We start from the raw sequence: 17231 nt of genomic DNA, 5'->3' as shown, positions 1-17231 counted from the left end.
CATTGTCAATGACGTAATCTCAGCTCGAGATCGATCTTGGAAATTACAATGCCATTCTATAAATACCTGTGGTGTCATCCAACTTTAAGCAAAGCGTTTCTGATCCACCACTCTCCTTAGAAACCCTTGGCCTTTCGTGCTATCAAAAGTTGGGATTGTTCACGTGACGTAAACATCATAACTTTTAATAGGACTATAGGTCAAGAGTTTGTGAGGAGAATATCGTAAGTGAAAGACATCTTAAAGCCACAAGTTTTTGAACTTTATTCTAAAAATGCAAGATTGTATAATGAACTTTCTTTTAATTAAAGGTATGTTTTATTGCTATCTAGCGAAGATGACAAAATATTATCTGATAAACTCGGGTAATAGCGTCAGTCACACAGTATCTCAGGAAAGCACACCTGTCACAGAATAAGAGCAAATACAACCTTGACACCTTGACCTGAAGTTATCGATGTTTTATTTTACTCTTCTGTTACTGAGGGGAAGAAGAAGTCACTTCCTTTTCTGTACGTTCGGGATTGTTGCTGTATCTGGTCCTTTCTATCCCGCTTGAGGAGTTCCACATAGACACAAGCCAGAATTACCTGTAACACCTAAAGAGACAACGATTACTTAAAATTCTGTTTTCAATCTTTTCCTTTTGTGCAAAAATAAATAATTAATAACAAGAAGTCATAAGTATTTCTTAAACAGGGTAAATTTTTGAATAATTTTCTCCTTTTCTATTCAAATAAATAAAGTTAACATGATAATATGCAAAGTTTTGAATGCTTTATGGGATGAGTGTGATTTATGAAAAAATATAAAAGAATGAACTATGAAGACAAGGAACAGTATTCATGCTCAAAGTCATATTAAACAATACAGATTGTGAGCAGAGCAAACACGGACCTCTGTATACAGAGGAAGGATCAGGTGCCATGGAGGCGAGAACATCCTCTCTCGACCGGTCACACCCATCGTGTACTCTTTGTCATGATGGGGTAAATGGAAAACCGTAGCCAATTCAATGTGAAAATTGTGGCCTAACAATGTACAACTATTCCCCACAATAAATTAAAGACTATAGGCATTTTGACATCATAGACAGCTGTTTCTTAAATAAAAATGTGTATAAAGTGTTGAAAAGTCGTACATTTTGATGTTTTTATTTTTCGTAAAATTATGTGATTTCGAATTTTCCAAAAGTTTTTTAAGTATCCACATCTGATTAACACTGCTTCTCGAATATGTTGTTGTACAATAGTCCTGAAGTGGGTTTGATATAACATTTACTAGACCCCGCTACGTATCTCTGTATTTCAAAGAAGTTTTAGAATCCAAAAGAGGCATGGTAATTTGTATTCAATTTGGTTGTTGGAAATATTACAAAAGCAGTAGTCGATGAATATTCGTAAGAAATACAGAGTGTGCACGCCAAACTGAATATGGTGGAATGCAAGACTGGATCTTTTTATGATTAAGAATACTACTAATGTTTACGGTGTCAATTCCATTGTTTTAAATTTTAGCTTAAGGAACAGGTGGATTTCTTGAGAATTTTTATCGTTCGTAAAACGTGGCGGCTTAAAGAGCCCATGGTATGGTTGTTAATATAAATAATCACAGAATTTAGCCTGTATTCTGGTGTTGAAGAATCCAAGTATTGACTTTCTTAAGCATTTACATATAAACCATAAAAAAATTTCAATATAATATAATGCAGTTCTGTTTATTGACGTTAGGAAGAAGTGATTAAAAAAAAAAACAACATGTATATTAGGTTTATTGAAAGACCGATGTCTATGACTACGCTAACATCTCTGCATTTTGTTAAAAAGTTCTATCACTTTCATGTTGTTATACAACGGACTTGGAAGATTCTCTGCACTATCGATATTATCATTCCAACCATATAAAAAGCATTGCCTAGTTTCCTAGTACAGAAGGAGAAATATTTTGTATAGTGTATAAAGCATATTATTTTACATATTTGGTCCATTATTCATTTATTTATTTCATTGGTAAAGAAAGTCATCTATCTGCTTACCACCAAATGTACACTATGAAATGTCCATACTCAAAAGTTTTATTAAACAATAAAAATTATGAGCAGAGCCAAAGGGACCTCTTAAAGATAAGAGGTGGGTTCAGGTGCCATGGAGGAATAAGCATCCCTTGTCGACCGGTCACACCCGCCGTGTGCTCCTTGTCATGATCAGGTAAACGAAAAAAACCCGTAGATAGTTATAAAACTATGTTTTGAACTGGCTACAGAAGTTACCAATACATCAATATGAACTATTTTCTAAATAGTTTATCATCAATAATCCATGTTTGACACATATTTGTTAATATTTCAGTAAATTTTATTGCAAAGTGACGTGTACCTGTACTGCGCAAATACCAACAGCGGACAGTATCATTTCACCAGAGTACTGGGAAAGAGAGTTCCAGATCTTTTCGAAACATCCCTACATAGAATAAAAGTAAAAATTGCTGAATCACTATTAAAGATAAAACCATTTGACAAAAGTCAGATCAGTCCCAAAGAGCATTTAATCTAATCTGCTGAAAACAGATTTTCTCTGGACACATAATTATAATTTCTGAGACAAGTATTCTGCATGTTACTGAAATGGTTCATGTAGTAACATGTAATTGCATTCACCTCAAAATAATGAGTGTGCTCTCGTTGGATAGGATACTTTGCACATGCGCCTGGTTCAAAGCTTGTAGTCCTTGAAGCACTGTTGCAACAAGCTATAGGTGTTTGTAAGTTGCTTAGTAACAGAGTTTGATTAAATACTCTCAGTGTGAAATCTCGTCTGAATCGGGAAAACTTGAAATCTCTACCACTGTCTACACCACAACAAGAAAACTGAAAGAAAGCAATACAAATATATAAATGGTTAATGTCTTGCTTTGTATAGTTTATATCCTTTACTCTGAGTGAAAGGGGAGGGTATTCATTTAAGTTACCTTTCTGATAACACCAAAAATGCTATTTAAGAAATTATTATAAATTACTTCATTTTGAAAAGAAGTTCTAACTTTCAATAAAATTGCATTCAAAACCCACTGAACGATGGATATTTTTTTCTACTGATGACAGAGGAGCTAAATACACGGACATTAAAATGTTGATAATAAGCTTAAACCATAGAATTAAAACCTAAAGTGTAAAACTTTCAGAAAGAGATCATTTACCTATAATATGACTGTAAAGAGTACATGAGCCTATGACCAATCTGATTAAAATCAGATCCTTTGATCCGCTCACATAGATCGCTACACAAGGCTTTAAATATACCTTACCTTTATCATGACCATATTCCAGGTAACAGAGATAGAATAAATAAATCTCTCCTTTATTATGACCATATTCCAGGTAACAGATATAGAAAAAAAAATAAATCTCACCATTATCATGACCATATTCCAGGTAACAGATATAGAATAAATAAATCTCACCTTTATCATGACCATATTCTCACCTTTATCATGACCATATTCCAGGTAACAGAGATAGAATAAATAAATGTCACCTTTATCATGACCATATTCCAGGTAACAGATATAGAATAAATAAATCTCACCTTTGTCATGACCATATTCCAGGTAACAGAGATAGAATAAATAAATCTCACCATTATCATGACCATATTCCAGGTAACAGAGATAGAATAAATAAATCTCTCCTTTATCATGATCAAATTCCAGGTAACAGAGATAGAATAAATAAATCTCACCTTTGTCATGACCATATTCCAGGTAACAGAGATAGAATAAATAAATCTCACCTTTGTCATGACCATATTCCAGGTAACAGAGATAGAATCCCTGGCTAGATCTCCCCTGTATCGGGTCTGTAATGACGTCATCAGAGGATCTTTTATCCACCCCTTAACCTGTAAACAATTAATAAAACAAACATTTTATTTTAAGGGGTTGATAGTTATCTTACCTTAAAATAAACCGCCAATGTTCTTACTCCTACTGGTTCACCCAAGATTGTCAAATCAAATTAAAAATATCAATATTATTCTAATATGTTTTAGTTAAATAAAATGCTTACTAAATCCGTGCTAAGCGAGGAAGTGATGATGAGGGTGGTTTTGGCCACAACAAGAATTCCTGTTATCACGATGAACTACAAGAGATTTGGGATAAAAAATAAACAATCAATCTACTCCTATTAATATGTACTAAAAAAATCGAAAAGTATTTTATTTTATAAATGGTGTACGTACAATTGCAATAAGCCACAATTTGTTGATATATAGACCGGAAATACCGAATAGAACCGGAAGTAGTAAAACAAATGTAGTAACTAGAAGCACCAATGATAAATCCTGGAGAACCTCGGTTGTGTCATATGATCTGATTACATTCATGTCATTTTCTGTACCTGAAAAACAACAACGGGTTATTTGAAAAATTAAGTCTGTGTATATGACCGATCTGTTTCAAAATATTTTCAGTACTTGTTCAATTTTATACATCTTATGAATGACGTGAGTGTTGTTATTCCGACGTTTACTTTGGTACGATCTTTAAATATCTGTTTATCAATGTTATCGTCAGCATCGCTAAATAATGGAATGAACTAAAGTTCTAATGATTCAAACCTAGTCTTTATTTTTCTTTAGAAACAAAATCACAGTACTGATATTCAAAAGAATTATAAATCTACTTCAGTTTACAGAAATATAATGATAAACAGAAACCTCAGGTTTATTACTATTTAACTGGCTTTTAGGGTTGCTAAGTGTTGTTTTCTTCAGCATTTAGCTCATATTCGACGTTCAACATATAAAAAAAAACATTATTTATCATATCTTGCTTGACATGCATGATTACTTCACTTCACAGTTAATCGGTTGACTCACCACTGATTGCCTGTATCTCCGCGAGACCCGATCTGACAGGTGCGAGGTAGAGGAGTATGAGTCGTTTGATGTACACCTTGTCAAATCTGACAAACAGACACGCTACACAGCAACTCACTCCGATCAGCTGGATATTAATAATCATAAATAGATGTACAATACCTTTACTTTTGTATGTTATAAACGTAGTCGAAATTCTCGAAATAAAAAGAAACAGTCCTTTTTTTTTTTTTAAAGTTTTATTTAAAGAAGGCATGAATGTGATAACTCTATAGCCTAAAATAAAATTCTATAAAAGAAACTGTCAACTTACATGTAAAGCTGTGATATAAATAAGAATATTTTTAATTTGTCATGTCTGAGCAATGTTCGTAAGATTTATTTGCTATACTTGTAACTATCACAAAAATATATTTACCAATCTGACATTTTAATGTCCTAGATTAAAGAAATTTGTTCCTCGGCTCAAATGATCATTTTAATAAAATTAAGTAATTTTGAAAAAAAATATCTTACTTCATTATTAGTCCCCTACCGGTGAAACCGGAGGGGACTATAGGTTTCCTCTGAGTCTGTCCGTCCGTCTGTCCGTCCAGCTGTCTGTCTGTCCCTCTGTCTGTCTGACAGTCTCTCCCACTTGGTTTTCCGCACTTTTTTCCTAAACGCTTGCAGACATTGAGCTGATTTTTGGTATGTGAGTGTATCTTGATGAGTTACTGATCAAGTCTGCATTTCGTTCTGCTTCATTGATTTTTGACGGAATTATGACCTTTTCAATTTTTAAGGGTTTTCCGCGATTTTTTTTCTAAACGCTTGGAGATATTGAGCTGATTTTTGGTATGTGACTTTACCTTAATTACTTATAGATCAAGTTTGCATTTCGTTTCGCTCCAATGATTTTTGACGGAATTATGGCATTTTCAATTTTTAGCGGGAACCAGATTACTCTCAGAATGCTTGTTACATTTAATAAATAATTAACTTACCGCTTGCAAAGAGATAAGAATTATTAAAGCACATTTGATACACTTGGTTACTGACGATAAATAAGTTAATTCCTTTGTTATATCGTTTGATGTAAATGGCTTTTTAACGGTTGTGTCCATTTTATGTTACATCCCGACATAATTCATCGATGTCTCAGGTAAAGATTGTGGAGAGTATTAGATACACACAGTTTGATTAATTACTAAAACGACAACTTAGTCACTTGAAATCAGCCATCATATGTAGGGAGCAATGAAGTTATATTTTCGGAGTTGTTTATTGTAGATCATATGTCAAATTCTTTCAATAGTAGAGTGTAATTGTGCCGAGTTTCTTATGTTTTCTTTAAGCATCAGGTGACCAAATCTACTTTTTCTCCTTATCCATTCTTCTTTATGCGACATATATATATATATATATATATATATATATATATATATATATATATATATATATATATATATATATATATATATATAGAAAGAAAAGCAAAAAAAAAATAAAAAAAAAAAAAAATAAATAAAAACAAACAAAAAAACCCCCACAACTTACAAAGAAATTAACATTCCCACCATTTTAAAAAAATGCACAAATCAAAGTAACAAATTTATTTGAAAAGTAAATTATAATTCAATTCTTAAATAGACAAAACGAATTATTATGGGGATTCCAATTATTTTTTTTTTAAGTTTCATTTGCAGAAACGAATCTCAGTGAACGAAAGAGTTAAACTTGCAGCCTCGAGCTCTGGCATAAATTATAAGAACATAGCTAGAATCGCTCTAAATGTTGTAACAAAAAATAGCATGTAAAGCTACATGAAAAGTTAAAACTGTCCAAAAAATTACCTTTATAAATTAACAGTTATATTTGGGTGTGTAGTGTGTTGCCCGAAATTTTGACTTTCTATTATTTTGTTATAAGCTGATAATTAATGCTGTCAAAAATAATTATAAAAAAGGCAAGGAAAGGGCAGCAAAATATTAATATAAAACTTTATTGTTCTTTTTGAAAGTCATTTTAGAGAATTCATCCAATGTTGGTTATTTGGAATCATATTTCTCTAACTGTAGTTTTAAGTTACACATACATTTATATCAAAGAAAGCACATGCACAAAGTAAAATTTATTTCTTTCTCTTTCTGCCTTTCTCCGAGTCCACTTTATTCTTTTTGTCCATACTCTTGGCGATGTATATCGCTAGGAAAGCAAGCAAAAGCTACAAAAAAATCAAAAATTAGTCTCCCTGAAAGGATATTACTGAAATGCATGCTATTTCATTTAGCGGTATTTAAATGGTAGCCAGAACAATATGAAATCTCGAAAATTTTCAGTTAATCGGTAAAAAACATTGGACAAATTACATGTATCCAATTATTTTTTTTTTATTTTCAAAAAAAAATTAACATGAGACAGTATGATGCATTTTTGTTGTTGTTGTAAAAATGAGAGCAACTGAAATAAAAAATATATATAACTTTTGTTTTTTAATGAATAGGAGGGGAAAACAACAATAAAATCAAAATAACAAAATGACAAAATCTTTGTCATATTGTGATTAGTCTCTTAGAATTTAAACTAAGTCAATTATCATATCACTAAAATCTCACTCGAATTTTGTCCACCATTACATTCAAGAACTCCATTAATCTTTTTAGTTCAATTTAGATTTCATTTTTTCTCTTCTCAGAGTGGGGGATTTCAATCTTTATTATGCTTTTTTGTGGTTTCATTTTCTTAATATTAATTAAAGCTAAAGCAAAATAATAATAATAAAAAAAAACAAACCTCCAGTCCTATAAGGCCACCGACACACCCCACGACGATGTTGACATACTTCTCTAGATACCTCCATACTTCATCATAACAACCCTGGAAAGACAGGAGTGAGTACGTTTCAAATTTAAGATTAAGTATCTCGTTTTCTGATATTAGATGTTTACATATTTACCCTCAAGTGCCCGTTAGTCGTGCTCTTGAGAGGGTATCTGTGCTAGGTATAATTTAAATGAAAACTGTGGTAATTTCATCTGATCTGTTTTCCAATTTTCTTGTTATTCAAAATATTTTAAACCGCTTTAATAAATTCATTATTGAGGTACAAAGCAAGTGAGGTTTACGTTGGCCATATTTGTTTTGGACCAATAGTCGTGCACTCGGATGTAGCAGCAAATATGGGACCAAGAAAAATAAAAACAGAATCAGAACAAATTCGTGGTGACTAAAATTCTATTCTTTATGGATCAATTCAATCATTTTCAGAATTTATTATACCCCCGCTTGAAAAGCGGGGAGTGTATCGTGATGTCCGTATAGTGATGTTCGTCCGACCTTCATGCTGTACCGTTACGCTTTGGAGTACCCATCTCTTATCCGCAACTCCTCTTAAACCACAATTAATAAAATTTAATGATACTTTCACAGAATCTTTCTTACACAGTGCAATTGTGCACCTCCTATTTTACTTTTTGACCCGACACTTGTTTTGAGTCTACCATAGCAAAACATGGACTTTGCCATTATAAACATTTAGTGATCTCAGTGCTAACAGTACTTCTAGATCTAGTTTGATTTAATCATGTTTACGATTGATTTTTCTAAAATAAATGTTTCGTCTGTATATTTAACTTTCTGTAATAGTGTAGGCACTTCCTTCTCTATAATCTTTGAAAATCAATCGTTTATGACAATATCATAGCACAATGTTGCACGACTACTGGGCCCGCACGACTATAGGACCCTCGACAATACAATTAAAGTTGTGCTAATTATTAAATAAAACGACAAAACAACAAACATAAAGATTAAAAAACAAATATGCTTAACTGTTAGCAAAGAATTCACAAATTCAAGCAGAAAATAAGGCTGACTCGTTCTAATAAATCATGATATGCTTACTTTCCCGAAATTTGATTTTTGCTGCATTAAAGGTTGCGTTGCACACATCCACCAATTCGTCACCGCCTTTGACCTCTCAGCGTCTGTGCAGCACATTAGGGGCGTGTCCAGTTGTTCACCTGCATGGACAATATCAGCTGTAGGTGTTCTATTCCATACTCCGCCAGTAAAATCCTCATAGCTCTCAATTCCACAACAGGAAAACTGGAAAATTGTATGTATAATATAAACTCTGAGCTCATAGCGAATCATGCACAGATTTTTGTATTTATAATTGAATAATTGGTTGACTTATTAAATGATTTTCTTTTTGTATTTTCTTTGTATAATATTACTGTTTTTTTTTATTAGAAAGAGCATTTTGTTTTACTGTTCCTCAAAAAGCAGTATGCCTTGTTTTATATTTATATCCTGTAATTATTAATAATAAGTTGCTTACTGTAAATCATAGAAATGAACGAAGTCAATGCTTTCATTTATAGCCTTTTACGTAAGCGATGTCAGTGAGTGAGTACCTTTAACATGATGGCATTCCAGAGTACACTGATAGCATCCATAGCGTGGTCACCGAGGTAATAGGACTTTAAGGAGCTCCGTAGTTGTGGTTTTAGGTTGTCATCGATCTTTTATATATATATATATATATATATATATATATATATATATATATATATATATATATATATATATATATATATATATATATATAAGAAAACAAAGTTGCGATCACTATTTCTAATAAAATTGTGCAAGAAATTACTGCCGTTGGTAGTGAAGACAGGAAGATTATAGCTGTTACTACAATCACATTGTACACATTAAAATTCTCTCTCTCTGTCTTGTATAATGTGAACTTTACCAAGTTTCTTTTCTTAGTGACCAGTACAGCACAAACAATCTGACCAATCAAAATAAGGACGAGCAGTAGGCCATACTACAAAATACACAATATTAGATACTTGACAGATTTATTACTGCGTGATATAACGAACGTAACAAATATGATCCCGAGTCAAAGGTTTTGGAATAACATTAAACACGCTGTACAGATTCTTATTTTAATATATATATATTTTATCAAAGGTATTTCAGTCAGGTGTAATCAATTTATGAATAGCTAGTACGGTTTTTTTTTCATTTCACATCCTTCAATCATAACATTACGTTTAACAAAACAAATCTGGATTGTTAAACAATGCTAAAATCCTCTCATTCTAATTTTAATCTTAAATGATACTCACAAATTTTTATAGTATAATTATTATCCAAATTTTTACCATATAAAGGGCACACTTGGATTTGCAGCTGATACCATAGCAACCCCAGAAGACAATGAAGAGCAAAATAGCACCAAACACAATAAAAACAACAGCAGCGTCGCCTAGCAACTTCTCTAGGTCAAGGTTATCCAGAAAATCTGACGATGATTTATGGGTGGCTGCAACAAGTAAACAAGTAAGATTCCAATATGTTGGTTTCTGTAAGATTCTCATACCTGCACGATTAATAGAAACTCTTTTTGCATTGATACCTTTTAAGATTGGGTCTATCTTTTTTACGAGTTCATTCATCAAGTCTGGTAACATGGATTTGAGGTCATCAGATCCGTATTTCACAAACATCCCTCCCACAAAACAAAGAAGTCCAACGAGCTTAAAAAGGGATTTTAAATTGGTATTTCATATTATTTCATTGATAAAACTAAAAAAATTGTTTACTTTTATTTTAAAAACATATATATAAATTTTCTTTCCGCATTTTCTATGGTTAAACATATTACCATGGCAATATGCCCTAAAGTCTGAAAAAAAATGGCATTTTTGAACATGTTGCGAATCTCATAGTTAACATTTGCAGCAACGCAAACAAGTGGTGACGACTGTTTCCATAAGTTGAAGGCCTGAGTCTTAAACTCATGATAATCATATTTGGGAAATCAACTATTTCATACTTTACTATGGAAACAAAGTAATAACAAGTAATAATTTTATTCAATCATTTTTATAAAGTCATACATTAAAATATAAAAGCAAATATAGGTTGAAATGCAACGAAATAATAGAAAAAGATCCTTGTACATATACAAAGGACAAAGTGTGATATTTCTTAATGGTTAGCAATGATTGCCATGGTTTAAAGAGGCTGGGGGTTGTGGCCATTTTTAGACTATATTGATCTCCTTTAGAAGAAGAGCTCCATATGAAGATATAGAAAATGATCAAATTTTAAAACTAAAATTTTTGAAATTTTTCTTTGCCAAATGATAGTTGACAGCTTAAGATATCATATCTAAAAAATTAAGTTAAATCTGGTGGTTAATTTGTGGTTAATTTGTTGACCCCCCAGCCTCCTTAAATGCCGCAAAAAGATTTTAAATTTACTCTCTGCATGTTTTAATCTAATCCTATCTTTTTTAAAAAGCACATTTCTATATAACTGTTGATCAATTTTTAAAGGCATTGGTGTGATTCTAATTTTTACATTTCTCAAAATTCAAATTAAATTCCTTAAATAGAGCGTTGCTATCGAAATTATAGGAAATAATATGTATAAAAAACTTTAAAATATATTGGTTTCCTGGATTCGTACCCTTGTATACCATCAAATGATCTAATTAATTTACGTCAAGACACCCGTATAAACATCCCTGTGTAAAAATTAACCGACAGTTTTTTTTCGATTATCAGGCCCTGAATTATCTATGTATGAATAATAAATACTGCTTATCATGATGAGCTAAACAAACAGATTTTCTGCTACGTGTTTACTTGAGATTCTTGTGACCGGTCAAGAGGAGATGCTTACTCCTCCTAGGCACCTGATCCCACTTGTGATATTTCAGAGGGTCCGTGTTTATGCCCCGTTCATGGATTTGTATTGTTAAAAAGATTTTTGAAATCGATCACTGTTCGTTATCTTCATCTTTCTCATTAAAGAAAGTTTTAACTTGTTTTCTACCATCAGTTTCATCTCTTATCCCTTCACAATAATTTTACAATTGTAATTTCTTTCATCTATTAAAATTGAGCATTTTTTAAAGAATTATGTAACAAAATAAAAAAAATATATTGGTGCAGTACTCTTCATCCGTTTTCATGCATACACAGGAATAATTAAAATGTAATGCAATGCTATACATATGTTTTCAAACCGTTTTCAAGATAGCTTTTTTTTTTGTTTTATACTATGTCTCTAGATAAATAATAGGTTTCTTTATGAAGAAATATTGAAAAACACAGTACAAACCCCAAATAATCCATTGATAAGTAAAATGATCTGACGTCCACAATTTTTTACAATCGCCATTCTTTCACTTTTTATATATCATTTCTTCTAGATAATAGGAAAGTTTAAAATAAGAAAAATATCAACACAGCTTCTTATCATAATGTCCATAGGCGAGAAAGACAACTTAAGATTATTTCTTCAGATTTTAATCGATATAATTCAAGGGCCTTGTTATTGGTTTAAGTAAGGACGAATACGTGTAACATCAAACTAGTAAACCCTTCCATTAAACCCCCCGAAAGGAAATCCTGTCAAACTGGCCGTATTCTGCGGCAATACCCCTAGGACACTTGATCTACCTTTATCCAATAATGCACCATTTATCAAAATCACAGCAAGATTATTCTAATAAAACGTTTGATAGCAAGTGTTTTAGCAACACACATTGCACAAAAGTAAACATAGAGACGGAAACCGCAACAGTTTGTCACACAAGTAAATTGGTACATTGGATTTGAAACAATTATACTTTTGAATCATAATTAGAAATGAAACATATTTTATTGAAGAAGTTGGAACAAAGTGAAACTGTTATCACACTGACCACTGAATTTGACCTTAAATACTGTAGCCTTCAAGGTTGTTTATTTTGGTGAAAAATCTTGTCTGAAATTAATCAACTATAGCTAGGCACATAACGCATGTCAAAATATCTTAAAACATTTCAAATAATTTACTCTAGAGATAAAAACAATGGCCCCTCTTTAAGAAATCCTTATTGATCACGGAAAACAAAATTTATCCATTTTCATCGTTGCTTTCAGTATTCTTTTCTTGTACATACAATGTACCAACATGCTCGTTTTATGAATATCGGTATATTCATTCATTTTCCACCATTATTGTTAAGAGTATCCAGTTAATTTATAATGGTAAAAATTTTGTATAAATGTTATGTGTTTTGCAAAAAAACCCGAAAGTAATAAATAGTGGGAATATAAAGGTGGAAAATTTTTGAGGAGAAAGAATTAAACTCATATATAGATATTATTTCACTCTTCAAACAAATCATGGTCTTGAACATGTCATAATGTAATAAACATTAGTCCAAATATGAGTCTTTTAGTATTTTCATCATTTCGATAGCATAAGGTTTGAGTTCCTCTTCTTTTATGTATGCATCAATAAAAAAAAAATGCTTGAATTAAATTCTGATCGACAATATCTATGAGATTTTTGGAGTTCTACAAGCAATCTTCCAACAATCTGTCGGAATTCCCATGGATACTAATTGCGCCCTGTTATAGGTAGACCTATTTTTGTATTCATACGAAGCAGAATTTATTAAAAAACTTCTAAATGAAAAGAAATGTCTTGCTTTGGACTTCAATCCAACATTTAGATATATCGATGTCGTTTTATCAATTAACAATATTCATTTTTATGCCTATGCTGTCGACATGTACTCGTATACAATATGTTGATATATCTCTGAACTCGAAATAAAAGGTACCACGGAGTCTGGTACATCTGTTTTCACTAGAAAAAGACGTTAATGGTATCTACTTTATCCAATAATGCACCACTTATCAAAATCACAGCAAGATCATTCTAATAAAACGTTTGATAGCAAGTGTTTTAGCAACACACATTGCACAAAAGTAAACATAGAGACGGAAACCGCAACAGTTTGTCACACAAGTAAATTGGTACATTGGATTTGAAATAATTAGTGTGACTTCACTGACTTGTGAATCATAATTAGAAATGAAACATTCTAATTGAAAATTTTAGGCCATTATTTACAAACTGAATTGTCGACGGATTTTTCGTTATTTCCCATTCAAGACAAGTAGCACACGATGTGGTCCGCCTCGTTTAAAGGTCCGGGGGGACCTAATACGATAACATATAAGGTCCGCCTTTTATAAGAAAAGGTCCGGCCCGTATAAGAAAAGGTCCGCCGAAGTTTAAAGGTCCGGGTGGTGCAAAATGTTTTAATCTTTACTTAAACACATAAAATTAAAGAGAGTTTGTTTACATCATATGAAGAAAGATTAAGGATTTACCCTAGCTGTTGTGTTTATTTTTTTGTACAATATATCTCTTAGGGCAGGAATTGCTATTCCATGTTTAGTGTGCTTTTAGCAATACCATTTAGGGCAATGATTTAAAAAAAGAAATGTCGCATTTATTGGGCTTGTGTTTGTTTTTTCCTCAGCATTTGCTTTGTGTAAATTAGGATGATTAAAGGTGTGAAATCTGCCGGTGTGTATAGGCAATAAAACAATGGGGGTGTGAAGTATTCGTATACCTGACAGGTACCCGCAGGTAGAGCCCGCGGCAGATAGCAATGACAATGTAATGGTCATGTGTTTGCTTTAAATCAACAGATATGAATTCTCTATTTTAATAAATTATGCTGAAGAACAAATTATAATACTATTATGATATTCATGCGTACGCATCAAAATTGTGATATAATTATATATAGTCTATTTTTATTACAATATTTAAAGAAATTTCTTATTCCAAGTGTAGAGTTTAATACTAAGACCGATAAAAAATAAAAGTATGTATATGCTTCCCTTTAGTTTTAACAATTAACTTGTTTTCAGTTTATAATAATATTTTGCCCTTTATTTGTGGATAGGGTAATATATAGCCTAATGTTGTATTCGATCTGTATTTACTGCAGAAACAAAATACATGTAATGTTAAAGCTTAAAACAGGTAGTTCAATATTAAAAACATATACATCAGATTTAAAGTATAATCATGGTTTGGACTTAATTCTTTCTTATAAAAACATCACTCTTCCTCGTCATAATGAACTATATATGAAATAATATTTCATTTTTGTATTTTTTTTTTTGTTTTTTGCCAAAAGAAAAAGAAATTACACATTTTACTGTGACTATAATAGACAGACTGTGGGATAATCTAGCAGGCTGTATTGCATGACCGATTAAAATTTGAAATCATTATTGTAAAATATTTTCTTTTATTACCGACATGAAGCATTTTGGGCAAAGTTGAATGTCCAGTTCTATATACAAGTCATTTATGTATCTCACGTCTGTATGAACGGGGGAAGGGGGAGGGAACATCAGTTGATCCTCTTCCTTTTTTTTGCGTATCAAGGAATTTCTATTTTCTACATTAATTTGTGCTATAACCCCCCCCCCCCCCCCAATTGCACCCAGAAATATACTGACTGATTGTTTCTGGGGATCTTGTCAATCGTGCGTCATATTTCCCATTTCAAGCTACATGATATGTACATTTTCGTGATGTCGACTAGAAGCGTTTCAGTCTAATTTTAAATCAAAAATATATTTCTTTTATAAAACGCTGATTATTTATGATTATTTATTTTATTCATTTATGGAAAGTGGCAACTCACGGTTATCCGGAGAAAAAAGGTGATTCATGGGGTTTTCCATCATGAGAGTCCAAGCTGCAGACAGCTCAGTATTACGTTACGCTACAACTCCATACCAAGTAGTCCGGGAGAATTGACACTGTATGGAGTATGACTGAGAGTCATACTCCATACTCTCCGGGACTTCTTTCCCTACGAATAATGATATGAAGTAATACTGAGCTGTCTGGAGCTTGATTGAGAGTGATCTCCCGTGTAGAATTTTCTACGCGGTGAAAACCAATAAAGTGTATTGTTTAGTACCACTACACCTGCTCAAGAGTTTTTGAAAAATTCTTTACGAAAGCTAGGAACTTTGCCAATCTCCTTGAATTATCCTTTTCGAAGTCCTCAGTCATTCTCCGTGGTAACCATGGAGGAAATAATACAATCGGTCTCATGTAGTCATGACAGAATTTTTGAAGTTCGATTTTCATAAATGCTATACATTGCATATATGTTGTTTCGGATATTACCTAACAATTTTGAATAATGATTATACAGGCGCGGATCAAGAATTTTTCCAGGGGGGGGGGGCATCCCAGTCAAAAAAATTACTGACCCAAAAATTTCTTGACAAGGAAGAAAAAAAAAGTAAAATCCAATTCCATTTCCAAAACGTGAAAAACACCTATTTCGTGGTGGTGATGGTAGGGTCCATGTTTTCTAAGGGGGCCCAAAGTCATATTTTATTTACTTCAGTATATACTTTTAATAACTCTGCAAATTCCAGATGGGGGGGGGGTCCCCCGACTCCCCCCCCCCCGATCTGCGCATGTTATATGAATAATTTCGGTAGTGGCTGGAGAAATTTCCGGTAATACATTGCATCTCAGGTGAGGAAGAGGGGGAGGGGTGGCAATAACACCTTCTTTAAATTTCCATCTGCTCCTTGCGTATCAAGTACGTAGAAAATAAACACCATCTGGTATATTACAGATTTCTTTTTACTTGTCACACAAGGCATTTACCACATACATTATGTACGTAGTGTTGATGAACCCCTTTCTTATTTTTAAGGTGATTATATATTTTCCCAATTCATTGTATGAATACAGAAACAAATACTCCCTCTTTTTCATGTTATATGAATCAAAGTCTATAGATACGGATACAGTACAACTAATGATCATTCTAACATAACATTTTTGTGATATACATGGATAATAAATCTGAACATATCTTTTGATTGTATGTGGTGAATATATTCTAGATAAATATACATTGTACTACCATTATACATTCAGATTCGTCACTGCCTTTTATAAAAGAATCGTCCTACGATTTTCCAATTTAAGACCTTGACATAAAATAAGAGGCCCATGGGCCATAACGCTCACCTGAGTCAATAAGGCCCTGCTGTTTTTCATCAGCAAATTTATTCTAACATATCTTCCAATGTAAAACATTAATCACTATTGTGACCCCACCCTACCCCAGGTGTTATGATTTTTATAGATATAGCGCTAGCCCCACCCTACCCCTCGGGGTCATGATTTAAACAAACTTGAATTTACACTACCTCAAGATACTTCTATATCAATGTGACTAAACATGGCTTTGTTGTTCCTGAAAAAAAGGTTTTAGAATTTTTTTCCTATACATTCACATGCTAAACCCTGATAGTGCATTGTGGCCCATCCTACCCCTAGGGGGTCATGGTTTGATTGATTGATTGATTGATTAGGGTTTAACGCCGAGTCGACTATATTTCAGCCATATTCCGGCGCAAAATTTATTTTATATGACCTGTTATCATGGTTTAAACAAATTTGAATCTACAATACCTGAGGATGTTTCCATATCAATCTGACTAA

General features: G+C 32.5%; 2 protein-coding genes across 2 annotated transcripts; both read right to left on the bottom strand.

The window, feature by feature from the left end:
* Nucleotides 1-282: 282 nt before the first annotated feature.
* Nucleotides 283-6003, bottom strand: LOC133174090 (tetraspanin-18-like). Its single transcript, XM_061309131.1, has 9 exons — nucleotides 5994-6003; nucleotides 5191-5198; nucleotides 4878-5004; nucleotides 4239-4396; nucleotides 4064-4138; nucleotides 3789-3896; nucleotides 2657-2866; nucleotides 2376-2459; nucleotides 283-599 (listed from the first exon to the last, which is right to left on the bottom strand). Exons 1-9 carry the CDS (start codon nucleotides 6001-6003, stop codon nucleotides 468-470), a joined length of 912 nt encoding a protein of 303 aa, XP_061165115.1. The 3' UTR covers nucleotides 283-467.
* An 862-nt stretch (nucleotides 6004-6865) lies between these two features.
* LOC133174279 (tetraspanin-18-like) lies at nucleotides 6866-12091 on the bottom strand. The gene is made up of 8 exons (XM_061309364.1): nucleotides 12009-12091; nucleotides 10294-10414; nucleotides 10040-10200; nucleotides 9622-9696; nucleotides 9278-9385; nucleotides 8763-8966; nucleotides 7653-7736; nucleotides 6866-7083 (listed from the first exon to the last, which is right to left on the bottom strand). The coding sequence occupies exons 1-8, from the start codon at nucleotides 12066-12068 to the stop codon at nucleotides 6991-6993; spliced, it is 906 nt and encodes a 301-aa protein (XP_061165348.1). The 5' UTR covers nucleotides 12069-12091; the 3' UTR covers nucleotides 6866-6990.
* Nucleotides 12092-17231: the final 5140 nt, after the last annotated feature.

Source organism: Saccostrea echinata, unplaced genomic scaffold (genome assembly GCF_033153115.1).
Source record: "Saccostrea echinata isolate AGI-Se365-2 ecotype Australia unplaced genomic scaffold, CSIRO_AGI_Sech_v1 ptg000057l, whole genome shotgun sequence".
Lineage (NCBI taxonomy): Eukaryota > Metazoa > Mollusca > Bivalvia > Ostreida > Ostreidae > Saccostrea > Saccostrea echinata.
Note: the sequence above shows the minus strand (reverse complement) of the source record. Positions and strands in the feature narration are given on the sequence as shown.